At 32.6% G+C, this 23,236-nt stretch overlaps 2 protein-coding genes and 1 long non-coding RNA gene across 4 annotated transcripts in view; 1 reads left to right on the plus strand and 2 right to left on the minus strand.

Moving 5' to 3' along the window:
- LOC121123199 (uncharacterized) overlaps positions 1–10,278 on the plus strand; it is a 25,005-nt gene extending 14,727 nt beyond the window's left edge. For both annotated transcript variants that reach the window (XR_011780981.1, XR_005865936.2), the window contains one exon: positions 10,001–10,278. This is a non-coding gene — a long non-coding RNA (uncharacterized lncRNA). The remainder of the gene's footprint in view (positions 1–10,000) is intronic.
- LOC121123141 (snake venom metalloproteinase VMP1) lies at positions 2,849–4,886 on the minus strand. The gene is made up of 3 exons (XM_040718261.2): positions 3,654–4,886; positions 3,178–3,329; positions 2,849–3,118 (listed from the first exon to the last, which is right to left on the minus strand). Exons 1-3 carry the CDS (start codon positions 4,777–4,779, stop codon positions 2,939–2,941), a joined length of 1,458 nt encoding a protein of 485 aa, XP_040574195.1. The 5' UTR covers positions 4,780–4,886; the 3' UTR covers positions 2,849–2,938.
- Positions 10,279–14,301: 4,023 nt separating the features above from the next.
- LOC121123131 (activin receptor type-2A) lies at positions 14,302–21,423 on the minus strand. The gene is made up of 8 exons (XM_040718248.2): positions 20,112–21,423; positions 19,765–19,915; positions 19,511–19,691; positions 19,317–19,416; positions 18,774–19,230; positions 16,406–16,593; positions 15,590–16,293; positions 14,302–15,527 (listed from the first exon to the last, which is right to left on the minus strand). The coding sequence occupies exons 1-8, from the start codon at positions 20,225–20,227 to the stop codon at positions 14,692–14,694; spliced, it is 2,733 nt and encodes a 910-aa protein (XP_040574182.1). The 5' UTR covers positions 20,228–21,423; the 3' UTR covers positions 14,302–14,691.
- Between the last annotated feature and the right edge of the window lie 1,813 nt (positions 21,424–23,236).

The raw sequence follows: 23,236 nt of genomic DNA on the forward strand, positions 1-23,236 counted from the left end.
ATTTATTACATATTCAAATCCCTTACTGATATGTTTCCAAGATTTTTTCATTGATTAATTGATACATTAACTATTAATTATTTTACAATCCTAGTCCCAATCCTTTTTGATATATCTAATAAGAAGCGTTCAACATTAACAAGTTATAAAAAACAACGGAAGGTTGCCTTTTTATTATCTATATATAAAGTTCCGTAACTTTTTGAACGTGTATCACTATTAATGAAGTAATTTCAATGTTAAATTATTCATGATATAAATTGAACAATTAGAGTGGCAATTAGAGGATATATGGACCAGCAGTGATCAGTGTTAGGCATAAATTGTCTGAATAACACGTCGTTACCTCTTCATAATTAAATAAGACTTGTTTACATTTCCGTCAAAAAGAAGAATTTTCGCATATCTGTGGTATAAATTGATTTAAATAATCTATAATAAAGATATATATATATATGTATATTAATTTAAATATTTTCCCTATACTAATGCTTTTCAAATGTAAAAGGTTATCTATCCTCTTTTACATTGCTAATTTATTTTATCCCTCCAAAATCATAAAACAGGCAGCTGATATTAACAAAGGTCTTAATAGAGGTTTAGCCTGCATATGTCTTAATACCCACCTTCTCCTTGCACTTTTATAAAACAATCTCTTATTTTACTATAGTTAATAGTTATATAGAGGTGGGATTTCAAATCAATTGTGATCATGGCAAAGATGGGCGTGCTTTTTTCTTTTAGAGGGAGTTGTGAGCAACTTATTGAATAATGAGGAAAAAGTGCGCACAACAATCGTTTTTCTTTTACACGGATATCTTTTCAAAGTAATACCTATTACTTTGGTTTTTTTTTGTCAAAAAGAATAAATTATGAAATGGTACGAAGTGAGACAAGGGAATCTACTGCTGACAACAAAATTCATGGGTTATTATTTTTTTTAATCATTTAGATTCTTGTTTTTTACCATGTTGCTATGCTTACAGTATTTGTAACCTTTTAATAAATTAAAAAAAAAACAACAGAAAAAAGGCCCAAAATGATTGTAGTAAAAAGATTGCAGATAAAATCCTTGAGCCATAGGTTGTACAGGTGAATTGCTGGGCCCCAATATTCCACTGTCGCAGCTTCTCTGACCATCACTGACTCCATCTAAACTCCGTAAATACACCACTACCCCAAGTTTGTACACTGTACAGCTAAAGTGCAGGGCACCAAGGAAATTTAAAGTCCACCTCTACCACGTTTATTAGCATTCATGACCCTTCAAATGTTCTATAATGTACTCCGGCCACAGGTTGTACAGGTGAGCTGATAGGCCTAAGAAGGTTAAATTTCTCTGCCACCGCTTCCATGAGTATCAAAGAACCTTTCCAATGTCCAAAAATACACCCCAGTTGTCAAGTTGTACAGATCTTCATCTGGCCCCAATGCAGTTTAAACTCCATAGCCACCACATTTCTAATGTACTACAATACACCCGGCCCATAGGTTCTGCAGGTTCACTTCTGGGCCCGAAGTACGTTAAATTTCTCCGCTACGACTTCTTACTGCATCAATGAATCGGTTGAGGTTTTTTTTGGGATATTATAAGGGGTAAATTATGCACAAGGAAGAGGCAATTGAAGTATTTAACCTGCATTGGGGTCCTACACAATCCTTATGCCAGATATAGTATAGAATATTAAAAGGTATCTTCGATGCTCAGAGAAGTGTTGGTGGTGGATTTTAACCAATCTCGGTGCCCAGAAGTTCACCTGCACAATTTGTTGGCCGGTGTGTATTATAGCATATTAGTTTGGTTCCTGGATGCTCATAGAAGTAGTAGAAGTGGAGTTTAACCTGCCTTGGGGCTGAGCAATTCATCTGCTTAACATGTGGACCTGGGTGTATTATTACATGTTAGGGAAGTGGCGGCGGTGGAGTTTAAATTACTTCGGCCCAGCAGTTCACCTGTATAAGTCGTGGGCTGGGTATATTATAGCATATTCGAAGGGGTCCTTGATGCTTAGAAATGCAGTGACCGTGGAGTATAAAGTACTTTAGGTCTCAACAATTCACCTGTACAACCTGAGGTGTGGGGTGTATTTTGAATATAAGAAGGGATCCATGATGCATTGGGAAGCGGCTTTGTTGGAAAATTATTCATCATCAAATAGTTTGATTGCACGAATTTACTAAAACTGCAATGAAATTGCCCACAATAATATTGTCTTCCAATCAAATTACTCACAATCAACTTGCAATTATGTTGCTTCACAATGACATTACCCCCAACGATTTTTTCCACAACTTTTTTACCATAATCATTTTACAGTCAAGCGAATATTTATTTGATAGTTGTTGAGAATTGTTAATAGCTTAACACGTCGTTACCTTTGTTGTGTCACGCAACCTCTCATTCAAAGAAAAATGTAAAAAGTACCTATCTAAATCTGTGGTTAGTATTCAATAATTGGTAATAATGGAGAATAGCTTCAAAGAAGAGAATACTAATTTAACCAATCAACGTTCAGCTGACAACAAAATGAACTGTTTGTTTATTGTCTTCGAAACGTAGTGCTTTGAAAAGGATATAATTCAAATTCAACATATCAATATTGTTCAGAACACTGAGGGTTGAAAAAAGTATAACAATCGACAGTTAACAACAACATATAAAAACTTAATTTTTTGGGTATTGAGGGTTACGCCGTTGTAATTTTATTTATATATATTGTAAGTCGATTTTCAATTTTTCTCTCACATCAAATGGGAGATTTATTAACTAATTCCTTGCATTCAGTGTCCTTCTGCTAGAAAGGACAGTGGGGATCCGTTTTTCAGTAGCAAATAATTAATTAATCAATTTGAAAAAGAAGTTAGATGTTTATTCATATAGCTTATTCTCAAGTATATTTAGCAAAAAATATGACATTGATATTATGACAAAGTGTAATTAAGGTTCTTTACATTGACATTCTTTGCAATATTTGTTCCAAAATTTGTAAGAATGATTACAGCAGTCTCCATCATCAAATCCACAGCCCGCATTGTTGTTCTCATCATCGCAGTATCGATCTCCAACATATTCTGGTTTTGCACAACGTTTGTCATCTTTGGACAGACATTTACATGTCTGTGAAAACGTAAAGAAAATTAGGACTTTTGTATCTATAAAAATAAAGACCAACTTACTTTGCAATACAGGTCCCAGAGCTGATTCGTGTTATCACAACAATCCCCTCCATCGAATTGACACGCCTCATTATTGTTGACATCGTCACAATATCCATCTCCAATGTATTTCCTTTCTTGGCAAATGGAAGGACCGGGTCCCTCGTTTATAACTGCAAAAAAATCATATATATATATATAAATAAAGCAAAGTTTGTTTGTCGACGCCTCATCTCTGAGTGTGTGCTTCATATCATAGAACTGTGTGACTACTTGACCTAAGAAATAACAATGTAGCAACCAGGGTTTGTAGCTGGAGCTGAGTGCGTCATATTAGAAAAAGAATATAAAGGGTGACTACGGATATAAATTATTTAAGCACAATTTGTATGTATCTTTGTAAACACCTAAAAACTCTGAGCAAACCAGGTACACCCAATAGTTATCTATAAATTGGAAATATATGTTCCAAGTAATATATACTAATAAAAACATACCCTCGAGACAATGTTCTTTTCCAGAGAGTTTAATTCCAAAATAATGATTTCTAAAATCTTTTTGACTACAACTCGACCATGTATCTGGGGTCTTCCCATAGTCCATGATCCCAGTGCATCCCTCTCCTGCATGACTTGAATCAAAATCGTGACTCATACCCATATTATGGCCCATTTCATGAGCTACTACCTTTGCTGTTTCAGCCTCTGTTTTTCGCCATTCATTGATTGAAACTTGATATCCATTTGTATCACAAAGTCCACCAACGTAGCCCACTCCCACGGTACCACTCAACTTGGAATCTGCACATAAGAAAACGTAGAGATCCGTAACTTTGTCACCTTTTGCATATTTCGATACACGTCGTATTGAGGTTTCCGCTCTCCATGTATCTTGAGGGTAGTATTTAGCTGTTCCAATGACTTCGATGTCGATTTTAGTAGGGAGAGAAGAATCATATAAAAAGGCTTGAGTATGCGTCATTACTCCAGATAACCAAGGGAGAACGTTCTTTACTTTAGCCTTGAGAGATGAGTCATAAGCTATTTTGATGGTCATTTTGTGATGAGAAGGAATGACACAGTCGTCAGAGCATTCAAGTGATGCGGCTGTAGCCATTTTTTCGACACCCTTTAGGAATATTTCATCACTTGCAGTAGCATTTGTGAATAAAACGGCGGTTCGAGTGAGTTCTTGATTCCAGGGAGAGGGAATCACCTCAGAAACATTGGAGGACTCATCCAACATGTATTGCGCCGTAACTGATTTAGATATAAGAGTAACCTGAACATCTGGTTCACCAGGACAACCAGTGACTCCAATTGTTATACTATCATCATTCTTAACTTTTCCAATATAGTGACATAAAAACGTTTCCTTGGATAGCTTCAAAAGATCCAATTGCTTCAAATTCACACTTTGAAAATTCCCACTTCCTAAATGAAAGGACATGATAGGAGCCTCTGGCTCTCCAGCGTAGTAGAATCGTGCGTCACTTGGATCATATATTCTTGGAGAATGTGAGGTTATCTTCATTTTTATGGGCTTTCTAACCGAGTGAGGAGGTATTCCATGAGTCAATCTCAAAGAGAGGAAATAGATTAAGAAAATCTTATTCCATAGCATGATTGATTTGAATACTAAAAATCTAAGAGATTCGAGTTGGAAATCAAAGTACAAATATGTACCGTAGATTAATAGTGATTTTGTGGAGTGAATGCTCTCGAATGATTTTTCTTTTTCTGGTAGGTTTATAAATGATAAAAAAAAATAATGTCATCGATGATAGAGGTTATGAATACGTAGATTATTTGATGCGGGATTTATTATTGATTGATCGATGAATCTCTGTGCTGAACGTATATTTATATACTTAATTATTGCTCTATATGGTTATTAGTTTTAGCCTCATTCTTAACTTTTCGAAAGCGTAGTTCTTCAAATGATTATAATCCTTGAAATACTTTGAGTTGAACCCATATAGTTCCTTGATAAAGTTGATATCTTAACAAATAAATATTATTTATTATAACTAATGACTAATAAATTGAATACAATCCTTCTTTGACATTTATTAATAATTCTAATGATATCTTTTGAAAGCAACTAAGAATGTGAACGCCACGAAACCTCGTAGGTTAAAAATATATTATGAGAGATCAAAAATATGATAATAGTTTAGAAGGCATTTAAATTAGAGTCTGAGTTCTGATTCATCAGGAAATTAAGATCCAGGGATGTTACTAAAATTCTTTTTTTTCATTTCGTTCTTACCCAAATAAACATTTTAGTTTAGAGCTAAAGCATTGGGACAAGATTACATCGCAATGCTACAACTGTTTACCAAAAATTACGTATGTAAAACTGATGAAATCAATACTATCGGAGTTAAAAAATACGACCTTCGGAATAGAGCTCAAATAATTGATGAAAATACACATTTACATATTTTTGGATTGTCTTAAAATCCTTTACAAAGTCTTTAAATGGTGCTTTCAAATTGACGGAAGGTACTGGATTTCTTCTCCAGTCAAATTCAACAAATTATTCTTCTCAGTGTGGTACCTTAATGGAAAGTGCTGTATATTTTTCTACTGCAGCAATAGCAATTGCTCTCATCCCTGGAGGATGTAACATGTGATTGTTTGTTATTCAGTTTACCAATAAGGCTTTAGAGTTTAATAAAGCAAAATTTAAAGCCTTGGTTTCTGATGATACTCCTCTGTTCCTTTGTTTCTTCGGAAAATGTTTCTGAATTAGTTTCGCTACCCCTCATTCTCATTTAGATGTTAATTTCAAAGAAGTGTATACCCTTGTGGAATCTTTATCTTTAGTGTTTAAGACTGACTCACAAAGATAACGAACGTTTTGGATCAGGATTTTTCAAGAGAACATCACTGAATATAGTCCATTTATGATTTACTCCTTGACAAGTAGTAACGAATGATTAACTTAAATTGAGTTCTTTGTATGACAGAATTTCGAGGATCATGTAGGAAAGTTACCAACATTTCTACTCATGAAAGTAAAGTTAATTTTATTTAGGAAAGATTACATTTTAGCTTTTGAATAAAGGCAACTACAATAGACGAACATCTATCAAGTCTTTCTCTTCAGACAGTTTTTAGAAATCTAAATACTAGGTTTATTGTAGCCCTCTTATCCTTTGTGGAATGGAAGGAAATATCGTTTGTTTAATAATTTGGCAAACATTATAAAACATTTTTGAGTTAAATACTCTTGATTCATACTTTATATATGTTAGACAAGTGTTGTTTTTTGTATAGATAGTGAATTTTTATTACATATCATTTAGTTACCTTTATTGTATCACGCAACCTTTGTTCTAAAAAAAGAAGGGGGGAAAAGTAGCCAAAATCATCTGGTAGTTGGTCAAATTGGTCAACCTACTTCTTTTAATCTTTTAAGTAATTCCAGACTGTCATTGTAGTATTATTTCTCCACAATTTTTAAAATGAATTACACATATATTTCAGAATATATCATAACAAATATGGTATTATATTCGATACTGTACTATAATATGCCTAATATCTAAGAATTCATTGGCCTTAGTAATATTTCATGTAAAGTGTAGCTATAAAAACGTATTTGAAGATGATAGCCATAATTTATTCATAGACATAATAAGATTACCAATATATATGTTACGGGCAATGTGCAAAATGCTCGGGCAATCTATAAAATTTACTATAGAGTGGGCAATGGTCCTTTTAATTTCATTTACATTGTCAGGTAAAATGATGGAACAATACATTGCAAGTAATTTGATCATTATGGATTTGATTAAGATACAATTTCATTACAAGCAATTTCAAAGTCTAGGTCAGAAATTTCCAACCTGTGGATAGCGGGCAACCAACCGAATGTAATTCAGTAATGATCCACCTCTTGAACCTGCTGGTATTTCGCACAAACCGTGGGTGGGCTTTATTATAGGATAGTAAAAGGAAGCCTTGATACTCAGTGAAGCAGTGAGTAATATTACACCCTTTGGACCGGGGGTTCACTTGCACAACCAGTGGGCCAGGGTGTATCATAGGATAATAGAAGGGTCCTTGATACTCAGGATAGCGGCGGCGATGAATTTTGATCCCCGTGGTGGACAAGCGGTTAAATTGCATAACCCGTGGGATGGGTGTATTATAATATATTCGAAGGGGTCCTTGATACTCAGGATAGTGGTGGTGATAGATTTTGATTCACTTGCAAAACCTGTTGGCTGAGGTATATTTTGCAAAATAAAATGGAGTATCTTGTAACAAATTCTTATCACACTGTGATTGTTTGATGCAATATAAATTTCAATAAATATGTACTAGATCAGGGATATCTAGCCTTTTAATATGATGGGCCACATTGCCACTTGAAATATTTTTATGGTCTACCAAAACTACCAACTCTTTTAGAGTTTCAGAGAAAACAAGATACGATCCAAATATTTTTTTATGTTAGTATGTATTATGAGCGTTTTACGCGTTTGGATGATATTGAGACAATTTCGCTATAAAATACTACTTGAAGTGAGAATGAGTAGTAGGCCGCACCTAAACATTCGGCAGGCCACAATATTGCCTGCGATCCACAGGTTAGAAATCCCTGCACTAGATTATCAAATTGCTTGCAATGAAATTTCATCTTAATCAAATCCATAATGATCAAATTGCATGCAATGAATGGGTGCGAGCAAAAAAATTAAAAAATTATACCGCCAGAATACACGGCATACATGGGCCTTGTTCATATAATTGAAAGAAAGAAAAACTACGCTGAATAGCATTTACATAAGTAGTAATTACTAATGTAGCTCAACAGCAAAAATGTCACAAAATTGAAATAGTAGAATTTGATCCCTAATTCCAAATAGGGTCTTATTTTTACTCAATCATCTTCAGGGTCTACAGAAAAATGCTATAAAGTTTTTTTTTAATTTTTGGTTATTTTTAAGATTCAAAGATTTTTTAAACGCTTGTTGTTGAAAATATAGAAAAATGATATTAATATATTTCAAAGCCTAATGCTAAGCAATTCCAAAAAAAAAAAAAAAAAAAAAAAAAAAAAAAAAAAATGTATATATTATCTTTAGAACTTGATTTATCATTGTTTAAAGTTAAAAACCGATTTTTTATTTTCAGAGGCTCATAGCTCCAAAAAAGATAAATCCAGAAAGTATAAAAATATCTCATTTGATAGCTAAAAGTCTGAACTATAATTTACAAAGCTTCCATTCAGAAAACCCTCTATATCTTTGTAATATTTCGGGGATACAGCTCATTTTTGAATTATTTTTTTTTAAGATCAATTTATTTAATTATTAAAAGGGTCATATGGAAAGACAAGTCGAGATGAAAAGGCTAAAAAAAAAGTAGGGGATCTCAAACATTTTGTCGCACAGTTTGACATAATTTATTAAATGTGGGCCTTCGTCACAGGGGGAATACACGATTTATCAGATTAAACAGTTGTCTTCAATTCAGATGAATTTTCCCAATTTGCCATCGGAATCTGTTGTATATGACAATATCTGAATAAATAGATATAATTCATATCGTATCCCCGACGCCCAAGTGATTATGAGGGCAGGAGCACGGGACGCTCCGTGAGGAACTTAAGAGAGGAAGGAGCAAGAAGAAAGAGACCGGAGGAACGAAAGTAATACTCTGATAAAGGGTTAAAACAAAACTGTATTCAAATAATGAAATATTGTATATTAAAAGGGAATACTTAAAATATGAGATGAACATTAGCTATATATGTGGATGCAACAGAATCAGCTTAGGATTCTGAACTACTGATCCTCCAAAAGCATCGTTTCTATCATATGATATGATCAATCAGAAGTAATTTTCTCCCATGAGTCCTACCATCTCGTTTTACGAGTTCTCGCTTGAGTTCCATGATTGTCCAACCTGAATAATTTTGGTTTATAATATATCAACTTATGGATAACTTCTGTTTTATATCAAATAGTATTACTTATTTAAGTGATTACTATTTAATTCTCCAGTAAGTAGAATAGTAGAGTTGTTCATTTATGGTGGTGTTTTTGAAAAAAGTTGAAAATGAATATTGGTTAGATAAGAAAACTTGATGTAGTCTTTCTAAAATACTCCAGATACGACCGGAGAGCAAGAAATCGGAGAAAGAGTTTTCAATAATGACTACTTTATTAGGGGTACTATCTAAATATATTTCTAAGGGACTAAAAAGTAAAATGTGCACATACTCATAGAATAATAAAAGATCAATACAAGTAAGAATTAATGGTAAAAGGTACATAAATGGTTCAAAAGATTCCCTACGTCAACTTAATAAAAGTAATTGAAAATAAGAATGACACATACGTGATTATTGAAAAGACATATATCAAATTTTAGTTAAATTTAAATATTAAAAGCTTCAATTATTCTGAAAAAAAAACGATTAATTTATACTTTTTTTGTAGTTTGCATCGAAATAAACAATAATGTTGTGCAATTAATCGTTGTGGAAATTAATGATATATCTAATGACTGTATCATAACAGTATTTAAACTATGTTTCGTAGGATTTTAAGGGGTTCCATTTTTCGAATCATCTGCTTAATAGATGAAAGATGCAGAATTAGTATTTAAAATTCTTATGCTTAATAATCATATTATTAACAAGAATATCAGTATGAATATACATGCTTCTGGAACTATGCAAATATTTTTTCTATAGTAACAGCTTTAAAAAAATTAAATATATAATAGAATTTATTAAAATTCTATTATATAGCAATGATTAATAAGATAGTATTTACACTTTTTGATCAATATATTAAATTAATGATATATGTATTCAGTTTTCTAGGTTCGAGTATGACGCGCCAACTATTGGATTATTTTGAATCACGTTGTTTACATCTCACACACCATTGTTTAATAATCAAATTACCCACGATCATTTTACCTAACAATGTAAATGAAGTTAAAATACTAATTGACCACTCTATTGGAAACTTTATAGATTGCCCCAGCATTTTGGTCATTGCCCGTTCTGACGGGCATGTTGCACATTGTCAGAGTCCATGTTTTTGTCTATCAAGTATCAATTTAAAAATTCAAATAAATAATATAATTTATGTTTGTCTAATTAAATCGAATGTAGAAGTATCTAATTTTTTCCAGAACAATAATTAAAAAACCGAAAAATCCAAATAAATTTTTCAGTAAAACCCAAAAAATAACGAAAACCAATGTTAAAACTTTTGCGTGATAGCCTCCTGGGGTTCATAAAAAAAGTTTAAGTTTGTAATAATTATTTGTGAACAGGTACTCTGTACGGTGATATTCCTAATGTTACACCTGGTTTGAAGATGACCAAACGAATTTGAACTCACACGTGAATCACTTTAAAAGTGAAAATGGCAAGATACAAATTGCTAAAGATCGGTAAATCAAATAATTAGTAGCAGTAAACAATCAACAGATTGCTACGTAAGAATAATCTCAATATGTTGCTAAACCAAATTCATGACTAATATTTTTTTTGGATTTTTTTGTTGATGTTTCGTTTTTTTTTAATTACAAATAAAAAGTTTATTTCATTACAATATATAAAAATAACCTTTGTTTAATAATGTTGTGTAAACTCTTGTGCCTGTTTTTACAACTGAAAGTATTTGTCACCACCAAATAAAATTACTTTACCTTCAAATGAATTAGTATCCTGCGTAATATCTTGAAGTGTTCGATCCAATGCTTCAATAGAATGCTTATGAGCCAAAGGACTTAAAAATATTACCAAAGTATTAATACGCTTTTTCGAATTAATTCTGCAATGTTACTATTTGGCTTTATTGAACAGGTTAAATTCTCATCGATGTTAATTGGAATCTCTTCTACGACTTTTCATAAGATTTGCAGCAATCCCAGACGAATCAACTTGTTAATGCAATCTTTCCTTCAATTCTAATTTACAATAGTAGAGTGTTGGACAAAAATGTTACTCCCTGAAAAAACTGCACAGCAGTTTTAATTAATAAAACAATATTTTATGGATAAAAACACTAATTAATTTACTTGACATATGACATATATAGCATATGAACAATAACAATCCGGAAATTTATCCTACAATCTTTTTTAATTGAGTTTAAATATGCATTCAATCCCATATATCAATACGGCAAAATGTTCTTTCGGCAAAAATGTTTTCGGTCAATTGTCCTAGAACCTCTGTCTACTGTTGAGAAGGGGAAATATTATTATCACTTGACTTAGCTAATAGTAGAAAAGGAGAATGGGCCCTGAAAGGAATGAAAATGGTTGATTATTATTGGATCGGAATTAAGTAAAAGTATTCATCCTTAATTGACTGTTACATATGTAATTGTGCACCAAAGTACAGATCAAGTTACTTCAGTAATCCAATGGAGGACAATTTTTTTATTCAGAAGCTACCTATTAAAAATAAGTCATAGTTGCATCAGGGCTATACCAAGGAATCATTTAATTATACGATTTCTTAGCAATTACTATTATCTTATTTCTCTTTGAATAATCGTTTGGGTAAACTTTGAACAAATGTATCAATACTAAAAGTTTCTATTAATATACTTATAGGAAAGATTAGGAACCAAATAAAAGTTGAAGATTGTTCAGGAAACATTTTAGTCAATCTGAACGGGTTTTTTCACCCTCGATTCAGCCCACTATGGGAGAGTGATCCTCTTGAGTAACTGAGTCCCCCTTTTTATATGTCCCAGTATTCAATTCATTTATTGTATTCAAATTATTTTTTAAAAGGAGCATAAAACATAATTTATTACATTGTTTATTTATCATGAAGGTTACGAAGTTAACGCCGTGGTATGTGATGATATCCAGATGGTACTTTTAGATTTATTTTTGTACTTTGGAATCCATATCATTTTTTTTGAATTAATCTATATTTTTCCCATTAATTTAAAACTGTAATTATTTATTCAGAATGTTCTATCTATTTCGTCTGCTAGCTCATTTCTTTGTGTCCTTTAGATATAGCTGATTTTCCTTAAACCCACCTGGAAATATTGTTCCTCCCTCAAACTTGATATTAAGGGATCTTGTCCATTTGGAAGAAAAATATAATTGCTTCACTCTTTGGATCTCATCTATTTTTAATGGGAGGATCATACCATATATTATGAAGATCCATTAATTTAACATATAGGTCCGTAATAGTGATATTGCAACTTTTAAGCAAGGTGAGTGGTTTTTTATTCTTACAAATATGCATTTAAAATCAAGAATTTTCAACCGATTTTTCAATTTTCAAGCAATTACTTTGCTTCTTTTAGACACTGAGGCCTAAAATTTTTCCTATTTAAAATAAGTTTTAGTCAATCCTTCATCGGGGAAATCTATCTGAATCCATTTTTTAAAATTAACTACTGCTGACCCATAGGCAGGCCAGAATACAATTTTTTTCACTAAATTAGATGACATAAATTCCTCTCCTTTTGAAATGCCTTCATCATACATTACGAGGGTGATTAAAACTATACGTATACAAGAATAATGAAATAGCTGTGGTAAAAAATAATCTATAATTTTCAAGTAGATAGCTTTATTAATGTATATTTTGCATTGTATAAGTGCGATCGTGTTTTGTTAGATGACATTAGAAAGATAATATTTCGTACAAAAAAACTTTAGTGATTGTTTGACTCTTTATTAGTGCTGGATGGGTCTAAAAAAGACTGCAGTCCTAGGATTCCAGTTACAATAAAATTTGTCAGTCCTAGGAGGGATCATTATGGGTCCTTTATGGCAATTACAAATGCTGAACGGACTTAGTTACTAACTATGTCCTTAGAGCTGTTCAATATTTACTCTTTTAAGAGATGATATGTATTAAGTTTTAAAAACCTTTAAGTGAAGTAAATAAAAAAATAGCTACGACCGACGTGTCAGTTTTTTTTTTTTTTTATCCCTAATTGAACGATAAAAAAGATCGGACTGATAGAAAAGACTGAAAGGGGGAGTGGAGCCTAATTAGGAAATCAGTACTAAGACCCATTGAGCGAACGTCAAAGAGAAAATACGGAACATTTTACAGTTTTCGACTTTGAACAAGCGAAATTCAAGCCAGGTGGCTGAAAATGTGAACAGTGTTTATGGTCCTGATACTGTAACAACCTATTACATGGTATTTAGATTTCGTTCATTCCATTTCGGTAATAATTATGTCAAAGACACACCAAGCTCTGGAAGGCCAATTGTCTAAAATGTGGATAATATAATCAGGGGGGTATGCAGGATTTTTTTTTTTTGGGTGAGGGATTGGTTTTTGTATATTTTTTGAAAAAAATCAAAAAATTAAATTGTATCTTGAAAAAATTTGGAATATTAAATGTTTCGGTAAAAATTTCAAAGATTTAAATTTTAAAAATTCACAAATGTTCCCAAATAATTAAATTTTTTTGGAAATAATTGCCAAAAAAAATCAAAAATTAAATTTAAACTATAAAATTTTTTGGAAAAAATAATCATAAATCCATAGCTATTCTCAAAAAATTAAGTAATTTGCAAAAAACAATTCAAAAATAGAGCATTAAGTATAAACTATAATGTTCATTTATGTAATTTTTTACGCAATTGCTCGAGTTTATTTACATATATATATGTTCTATATAATATATAAACCAAATAAAGAATGTTGAAAAAAAAAAAGCAAAGAACTATTTCACAGAAAGTTAATTTTTTTGGGAAAAAAAATTGAAAAATTAAATAAAATGTCAAATATTAAATTTTCTTGTAAAAAAACAAAAATTCCTTAATTTGTGTTGGGGAGGAGGGCTATAGCTCATCCAACCCATCCCCTGCAGACGCATATGCATATCGTTAAGTCCTTCGAAAATCCATTAAAAATAATAGATTTATTTTTACTACACCTTATAGAAGTGTATTTTATAAAGTGTGTTCTTCACGTATTAATATTTACTGCTAATGGGTATCAATAATATAAATTTAGTCCATGTTTCCAGTTATTGTTGTTGTTGCTGCTGCTGCAAAAGCATTGAATTCATGTTCAGTGTTTTTTCTATATTCACCACGAACATATATATCTAATTTGAAGAAAGTGTAACACATGGTAAATCAAGTAATCAAACAACAACTATTTCGCGCATCATATAATATTTACTATGTTTCGAGAGATAGATTATAATATTTCATATGATTTATTATTAAATAATAATTATTCTCTTATAAATACAAACTATTATTATTAATTATTATCAATTAATAGTAATATTAATTAAATATTTTTCTTAGTTTCCTATCACAAATAATGAATATATATTTATAAGACAAATCTATCTTATCACAAATTATTTTCTTTCGTTTTTTTTATAGATAGATATAAAAGACAACAATTTAAATAGGACAATATTTTAATCCTAAAAATATTAAACTAGAAGTAATTTAGCCTAGATGAATGAATCTCTTTAAGTGAATGATAATAATAGGGTAATGTTTGGATTCAGTCACCAAATCAGTACACACACTTTTACACAATATCATGGATAGGATAAGAATAATGACTTTCTTCTTCCTCATGCTCTTCTTCTTGAACAAGAACTTCATCCACATGAGTATAATTATAATTGACATTGTGATCATTTAAAAGTGTTCGTTCAATATCTAAATTACATTGTTTTCCGAAGTTATCTTTGGATTCAAGGATAATGACTCCACCATTACTACTTCTTTGGGAATCAGAGTGTGAATGTGAAGCATTCTTTTTCCTTTTTCTTTTAGCACTCTCTAGCCATCGAAGATGTAAAGCAGTGTGAGATTTTCGCTCTTTATTATCCTCTTTCGAAATTAAATGAATGGGGTAATGAGTTGTTGATGATGAGACACCAGGAGGACAATCATCCTCCCCTCTTTGATCTACTTCATTATGCATGTCACGATGAATATTAATGTTCTCATTATCACTCTCAGATAAAATATTTTGAAGATATGGAATGGGAGATGCTGGTGAGTATATTAAAGTATTGGGTGAGCGATGAACTACCATTTGATGGTGATCATCACCGAGAGGTAAATCCTCATTGCCGCCGCCTCCTTCACTCTGCTCATTCGTCTTTAAGAAGTCTTTAGAAGAGTTGAGAATGAGGGATGCGCTAGCTTCATCAGCTTTATCAAATGTCAATGAGCAAGGTGCACTTAGATTTAAATTACGCTCTTTGCATGGATTACGGCCTTGGTATGGTTGTAATCTAAGAGTAGGTCGTTGATTACTCAAAATATTGTCATTTTTACTAGCTCGGACTTCTGTTAAGCGTACTGACATCGTCGTTGCCCCCGTGGAGGACTTTGAATCGTTTTTGGAGAAATCTAAAGTAAATAATATATACAAATAATATTGAAGTGAATATGAATAATATAAATGAACCTACCATTGGTATGAAAGACAGTATCATTTTTGATTACAACTTGAGAGCTTGAGTTTTGCTCTCCAGGTCCACCACAATAATTACTATTATTATTGAAGACATTGTTACTATTATTGACGGGTGATAGATCATTGTTTTTAGTTTTTTTGTATCTTTCCCAAAGGGGAAGCAATTCGGAAATTCTTTCCCGAACACAAAAAGCAGTGAGCCGAGCTTCTCCATCTTGATCCCAAGAGTCTTCAATTGTTTCTCTCAAAAGCTGTATTGCAGGATTTGAATCTTTCCAAACGGATGGAAAAAGAGGGCGTGACTTGTAGCGAGACACAAGTACTTTCATTGACTCAACACTGATAGAAGATCGTGCTTTAGTTTCTTTTTGAAAAGGGTATTCAAATTCAGGGACGCCCGAACCCTGATAAAGGTCTTCACATCGTCGAGATATCTCCCAGAAGATAAGTCCTAGAGAGTAGACATCTGCCTGTTTGAAGGCAGACTCTGCATCTCTAAAATTTAAAGTCCCCTCCAAGAACTCTGGTGCCATATAGCGAGGATCCCCTATATTGAAAGACATATTTGAGGCAGGGACTTCCTCGTGGTTCTCTCCAAGGAGAACATTTCCTCCGAAAACACGGACTGCTCGACTAAAATCTCCGATACAAACTGATAAGTCCTCACTTCGAACGTAAATATTATCACTTGACAAATTTCTGTAATCGAAACGTAAACATAAATACAGAAATGCCACAAACCATATATATATTTATCATTAATTTTCCATACTATCTATTAATTCCTTATTACTTAGTTATTATTATATACCTGTGACAAACGCTGCCTCTTTGATGACGACTGGGATGATAACCTTGAGAATCTGAATGAATATGAGCAACACCGTCCGTGATAGAAGATAGAAAAGAGACGAGACTGTTCCAGGAAATTGTATTCTCTTTTAAAAATGAGGAGAGGGGTATTTGAGTAGATGAGTTGGTGAATACGAGTATGTGATCCTACAATTTAAAAACATAATATTAGTATCAATCTTTCTCGGTATGGACTATCAAAAAAGTTGACATAATAGTAAAATGAATCAAAATTTATTATATATATATTTTTAAATGCATAAACCTGCCTTGACGACATACGAATAAAAAGATATTATTCTGTTAATAGTAATAACTAGTGTTGGATTGGAGTTATCTCTATTGAGTCGAGTTATAGTAATGGCATAAGAAAAGGAATTTTTTTATATATTGAATTAATCGAATCCAACTTTTAAGTTCAGCAATTAACTGGTTACAACATCTACTTCAATAATTAAGTAGACAACTATTAATCAATTAAAGTAGGTAATTTTAAAAGATAATATTTGTATAATAGGAAATTATTAATATGATCACAATAAAGTATAAATTCTATTAATTTAGGTAGCCAATATATTATTTATAAACATATTAGCCACATCATTACCAAAATCAATTTCTTCTTTTTGATACAATTTTGATTTTTTGATGAGGTTAATCGCATAGAGAAACAAAAATATAGAGGTGACAAGGGTTTGGCTATTCAATGAATATTCTAAGAAGTTGAATACAGCTGTTGTATTTGGTCTACTTTTAGATACTAAGTGTGTTTAAACTCAAAATCTGGAGGGAAAAAAATCAGTCTATTAAATCTATGGCTGTTTTGGCACAATAATATCAATGTCATATAAAGAGCATGTTAACAGTCTTTCAGAGTCCTTCACACCTCTATAATTTTCTATATTCGATTATTTCGAGTTTTGATCCTTCATGCGTTTCAAATAACTCAAGTTATGGTAATTCAGTGGCGTCTGCAGGAGGTGGGGCTGGAACGGCTGCAGCCCCCCCCCCAAAAAAATGAAAGAATTATTCCCTGTTACAAGAAAATTTAATAGTTGAATGTTTTTTTCATAAAAATTAATTTTCTCTAAATAACTATGGATTTTTTGAATTTATTTTTCAAAAAATTTATTTTTTTCAGAATAGCTATGGATTTTTGAAATTTTTGTCCAAAATATAATATATTTATAAATTTTTTTCCGTAAAATTTCTTTTTCCCAAAAAATACTAAAAACCAGCCCCTCTCCCCACAAAAAAAAATATATATAATCCTACGGACACCCTTGTAATTTACAGTACAAAAATTGTCGACTTAATTAGTGTTGTCGAGTTTTTTTTTCTTTCGAGTTCGAGTAAGCCTCGAATTCAACACTAGCCATAGCTATGTAAGTAAACTAGACATGCTTAATGCAAACGAAATTTTGCTTAGAAATTGCACAAACTGGTTAGGAGAGAGAAAAATAGGGGGAGGCAAGAGGTGAGAGCATAAAAATTAAAGAACTTTGTCTTATATGTGTGTGCGTATACCGAGGGAATAGTGTAAGTTCAATGTTCATACGAATAAGTAACCTTCTCATAAGAAAATGTATTTCTACTAACATAAATGCATCGAATGCACTCTAACAAAAATTAATGATACGGCTTACTTTAAAAAAAAAAGAAGTTCATTGAGAAATAAATCATTCTTGCTCTATCACCAACTGATATAGAATGCATTTAATGTCTCAAAATATAGTTTTAAAAAAGGCAAAACAACGCCGGTTCGAGCACTCAAAGTCGAGACATGTTAGTAGAATAAAAAGAGAAAAGAAAATGGCGTCCAAGAGTTAAAAAAAAAAAAAAAAAAAGATAGACGTCTGATATATGTGTACTACTTCGTCTTTTACTGCTTCTCCTCTCCTCCTGCTCCCAGCTCCTAACGCAAAATGTGATTATAAATTATTATTATAAATAATAATATTTTTTTTGAAAAGGAGGAAGCGCCATCTGTAGTATCTGATTTGAAAAAATTCAAATGATATATAAGTTACTTCAAGTTAAATGCAATGCATATTAACTTAACTAAGAGAGCAAGGAGACAATCAATTCTAGTCAATCTTTCTACTTCTGTACTTATATTACTCCTAAATTCAGATCAAGAAGGAGTTTAAAGTAGCGGGGAATGCAATTTCTACAATTAATATGATTGTAGGAGAAAGCCATAGAGCATAGTATAAACACAGAGACATATCCCAAATGGAGAAAGTTTACCCTAATGAATGCAATGGGCATATATATAGTATTGGATTCAACAATAAAAGGAAAAACAGCTATGCCTAAATACTTACCAAACTCACTCCACGACAAATATAATTCTCTGTATGATATAGCAATTGGAGAATGGATTTATGCGGAGATAGAGCCTCATAAATCCTTGCTTCATTTTGATAGGCCTCAAATGAACCAGGTACTTTGATCAAAACTCTTCGTCGACCCGACCTCTCAATCCCCGAATAGGCAACAGTTCCAAAACCTCCATCCTCGATGGATGAGCCTAGATCAAAATGTACTTCTAGCTCATCATCTAGGATCTTTTTAGATAGATCTGAAAGAGGGGAGTGAGGAAGGAGTTTGGAGGACTCGAGTGTAGCGGTAGTAGAGGCTTTGTTATTTCTTTCGTGACTATTACTGTTATTTTTGTTGTTTTTGAGGAAACTTGATGGAAAGTAGGATCTGTAGTAGTATTGGTGGTGATGGTAGGAACCACTTTTATGAAATGATCGTTTCCAAAAGAGAAAGAGGACTCTACACAGAGGAGAAAATGTATAGTAAGTAGGGCGCAAATGCAGAAATACATCATATTATTGTTCAAAGGAAATATCTTTCATTACCTAAGGAGTATGCAGATGAGGGATAAGAGAATTAGAGCGATACAGATAAAGATGAGATACACTGCTGGGTAGGGTAAGGGACTTTCATCATTAACTCGTACTATGGAATAATGGAGAGAGAGAGAGTGAATTAGAAAGATGAATAAACTAATAAACATTATCATCATTGATTGTACAATAAAAAAAGTTCTTACAAGGAATGATAGACTCCTGATACGGGACGAGGGTATGGTTTTTGGAGGAATCGATAGGAACAATGTGACCATTGCATGAGTCAGCTGTGCAACAACATAATTTGGACTTTGTTGGCGCATCTGACAGAGCGTAATCATTGCATGAAGATTCATGACAATCCTCGTGACTAGACCAACAACCCTTCAAAGAAACAGAAAGAGAGATTGAGTGATTTATTATTCAAGGATAAATGCACTTTATATATAATACTTACTTGTCCAAGGATAAGAAGTGAGCCGTCATCTTGAGGATTCCAGAGAGTAAAGCAGGCATTACATCCTGATACAATAAGACGACCTTGGGAATCTTGGATTAAATCCCTCTTTGGAACTTCCTCACGATGGAAATAGGGATTTGTTTTATTACTATAAAACAATATCAATAATAGAATTAATTAAAATATAAATTCGTAAAAAGAGACTGCAATAAAATTAATTCTGTCCCTATTTTTTCTTTTGGGGGAGGGGGGAAGAAAATTAATTAAATAATAAATTCGCCAAAGTAAATAACTGGAACAAAAGTCATTGAGGGAAGGGGGTGGAGGTTAAAGAGAAAACTCACTTATAAATACAATTAACAGTTTCTGAATTGGGATTGGATGAAACTAGATGTATAATTGTTCCTAAAATGAGGAGAAGAGTGCTGAGTCGGCGTCCGCCACTAGGTTTCTCCATCATTATTCACATATAATCACAGATAGAGATTTTAATAAGCTAAAAGAGATTATTAGTATCCTTCTTTTAACCCTCATCAATCACAGGAGGAGGAACAACACACATAACACAATGACAACGACAAGTTCGACATAGCGCCCTTCCTCCCTGAATCATTTATTCTAAATGAAATTAATGTAAGAAAAAAAAAGTAATTTTATTCATTTTTCTCCCTGTCTCCCTCCCCCCCGTTTCCCGGCCTGCATACTCAAAAGAAATACACTCTCTATTTTAATGTCATTAGAGTCAGAAGCAAAATATTCGTCACTTTTATTATATGGATGAACATAGAATGAGGTTTGAATACTTTTGAACATACTGAACAATGGCGTCACTCCTTTTTTTATTTTTTATTCTTTTTATTATTAATCTAAAAAAAGATTGTCTGCCTTTAAGTCGCACGTCCGTTAGGTTTTGCATTTTTTTCTCTTCCCGACGTCGGCTGCAAGTGTGGCGCGATGGACTTGAAACATTTTTGACTAGATATTTTACTCTCAGACAGACATTCAAACTAACACTCATTCCCTCACATATAGATATTCACTACGTGCTATATTTGTATAAAAAAAACATTACTACAATTTTTTTAATTCGTGATAAAATAGTTGTGAGACCCATGTGACACCCGTTATTGTAACCCCTTTTTTCTTTATTCCCCTCCTCCTTCTTCTTTCTTTATTACCTCCCTCCAGTCGGCTCTGCTGCTGCAGTTTCCTTCTTTTTTTCATTAAATGTCTGACGAGTGCCCGCTTTTCAACTCTTTCATTCTATTCCTCTAGCTTGGAGATCAATAAAATGCATTAGCAGCAGAGAGCATCATATCAGATCCATCTTTATTTACTACTATCGTGGTGCTTGTCTGTCTTTATCCATTCCTCCCTCTTTCCTTCCCTCCCTCTTCATGAGAAGGGTTGAGTGAGTTAAAGAGAGAGAAATAAGATATATTTTGTATGAATTATCACAATAAATATTATTGTTTCCTTTTTCCGTTTTTTTATATGTATTAAATTATAATTATTATTCAAACCTCTGCAACGCTGAGTCATGATTATTTAGTAGAACTTATAAGTTAACATTATATAATATATAGTAGATACTCGTTCAGTCAATCATTTGATGTGATACAAAGTAGCTAAAGAAGAGCAGGACCAGGTGCTTCTACTGTGCATATCTTTTATTAAATTATACTACTAATACGGGCCTCTTCAGCCTGCGTTCGTGGATGCGTGCGCGATGAATGTCTGAGTAAAATGCACATTGAATTACAATAATACATACAGTCATTTATAAAAATGCACTTTACTCAAATAATAAAAATAATGAGACTGCAGTCGCGGCCACCCTGTTGTCTGGTTGACTACGAGTACATATGAATATTTACTCTTAATGTATGAAATCTTGCGTGTGTCTACCTCCACCTCTCCTCTCTATATCTAACGGCCCCCTCCTCCCAATTTATTGCATGCATTTCTTCCTATTTTAGTTTTTGCTTCAAAATGTTAGTGTTATGAGCGTTTCATGGATCCGACTCGCTATGCTTCACCATCTACATAATAACACTTATTTTTATGAGGTTCATGACCTTTATTTTTATTTTTTTATATCACCCGCAGAAATTACTTATGAGGGGGTGAATAGCAATAATAACAAAAATAATAAGAAAAAAAAGCCGGATGAAAATGTTTCAGCACTTGGTGCAAATTCTATATTTCATTCCACTTGACACTAATTTTTTTTTTGCTTTTTCCAAAGTATGTAAAAAATGACCGAATATTAATCATTACCAGAGGTCTGTGCGTGTATGGAGGGGGGTGGGAAGTCTATATTTTGAATATTTGAAACTAGCCTTGATCATACAATCAGGGACTCGCAACTTGGCTTGGACTCAACTCCATATTTTAAATATTTGAGTCTTCCGTTGATCATACAATCAGGGACTCGACTTGACTCGAGTCCATATTTTGAATAGTTGCAACTTCCCTTGATCATACAATCACGGATTCGCGACGTGTCTTGGACACTACTCCATATTTTCAATAGTTGCGACTTCCCTTGATCATACAATCAGGGACTCGCGACTTGACTTGGAAACTACTCCATATTTTGAATAGTTGCGAATTGCCTTGATCATACAATCACGGATTCGCGACGTGTCTTGGACACTACTCCATATTTTGAATAGTTGTGATTTCCCTTGATCATATAATCAGGGACTCGCGACTTGACTTGGACTCGACTCTATATTTTGAATAAATGTGCCTTGTCTTTATAATACAATCAGGGACTCGCTACGTGTCTTGTACTCGAGACTATGGTTGGAATAGTTGCGACTTCCCTTGATCATACAATCAGGGACTCGCAACTTGATTTTGACTCGAGTCCATGTTTTGAATAGTTGCTATTTGCTTTGATCATACAATCAGGGAAATTGGATGGATGTCTCAAATCCCTCATTTCCTCCCACCCTGCGGACCCCCCTCTAAAAAATACAATTTAAAGTATTTTTTTATTTTCTTAGGACTTTAACTGGACTTGAGGACTTCAAAGACCAGAAAATTGTAAGTAAAGACTTGATACTCGATTTGAACTTGCAGTCAGTATAAATACTTTTTCCCACTCTGATAAGTATAATTGTTTAATATGAAGTTTGGTGTGTTATAAGTGTGGTTTTATACCAAAGGTAGAGTTTGCCAATGAACCAGGCCTTTAAATTTATTATATGAACATAAATGTCTATTTTATATACTTACTAGCGGGAGTAAACGGTATTGCTCGGATTTTGTTATCAGGCGACAACAACAGACAGATATAAAAATTTAATTTCATTAATATAAATATATTAATTTTCTCGATTTTTTTTTGTTATATCCTTTAGAATCCAACGTATAACCAACCTTGACTTTTTAAGAAACTGGATGGTCCATTGAAATCGGAACACTTAATAATTAATGAAGTTTGAGTGATTTAAATTAA

The sequence above is a fragment of the Lepeophtheirus salmonis genome, chromosome 1 (assembly GCF_016086655.4).
Source record: "Lepeophtheirus salmonis chromosome 1, UVic_Lsal_1.4, whole genome shotgun sequence".
In the NCBI taxonomy this organism is placed as follows: Eukaryota; Metazoa; Arthropoda; class Copepoda; order Siphonostomatoida; family Caligidae; genus Lepeophtheirus; species Lepeophtheirus salmonis.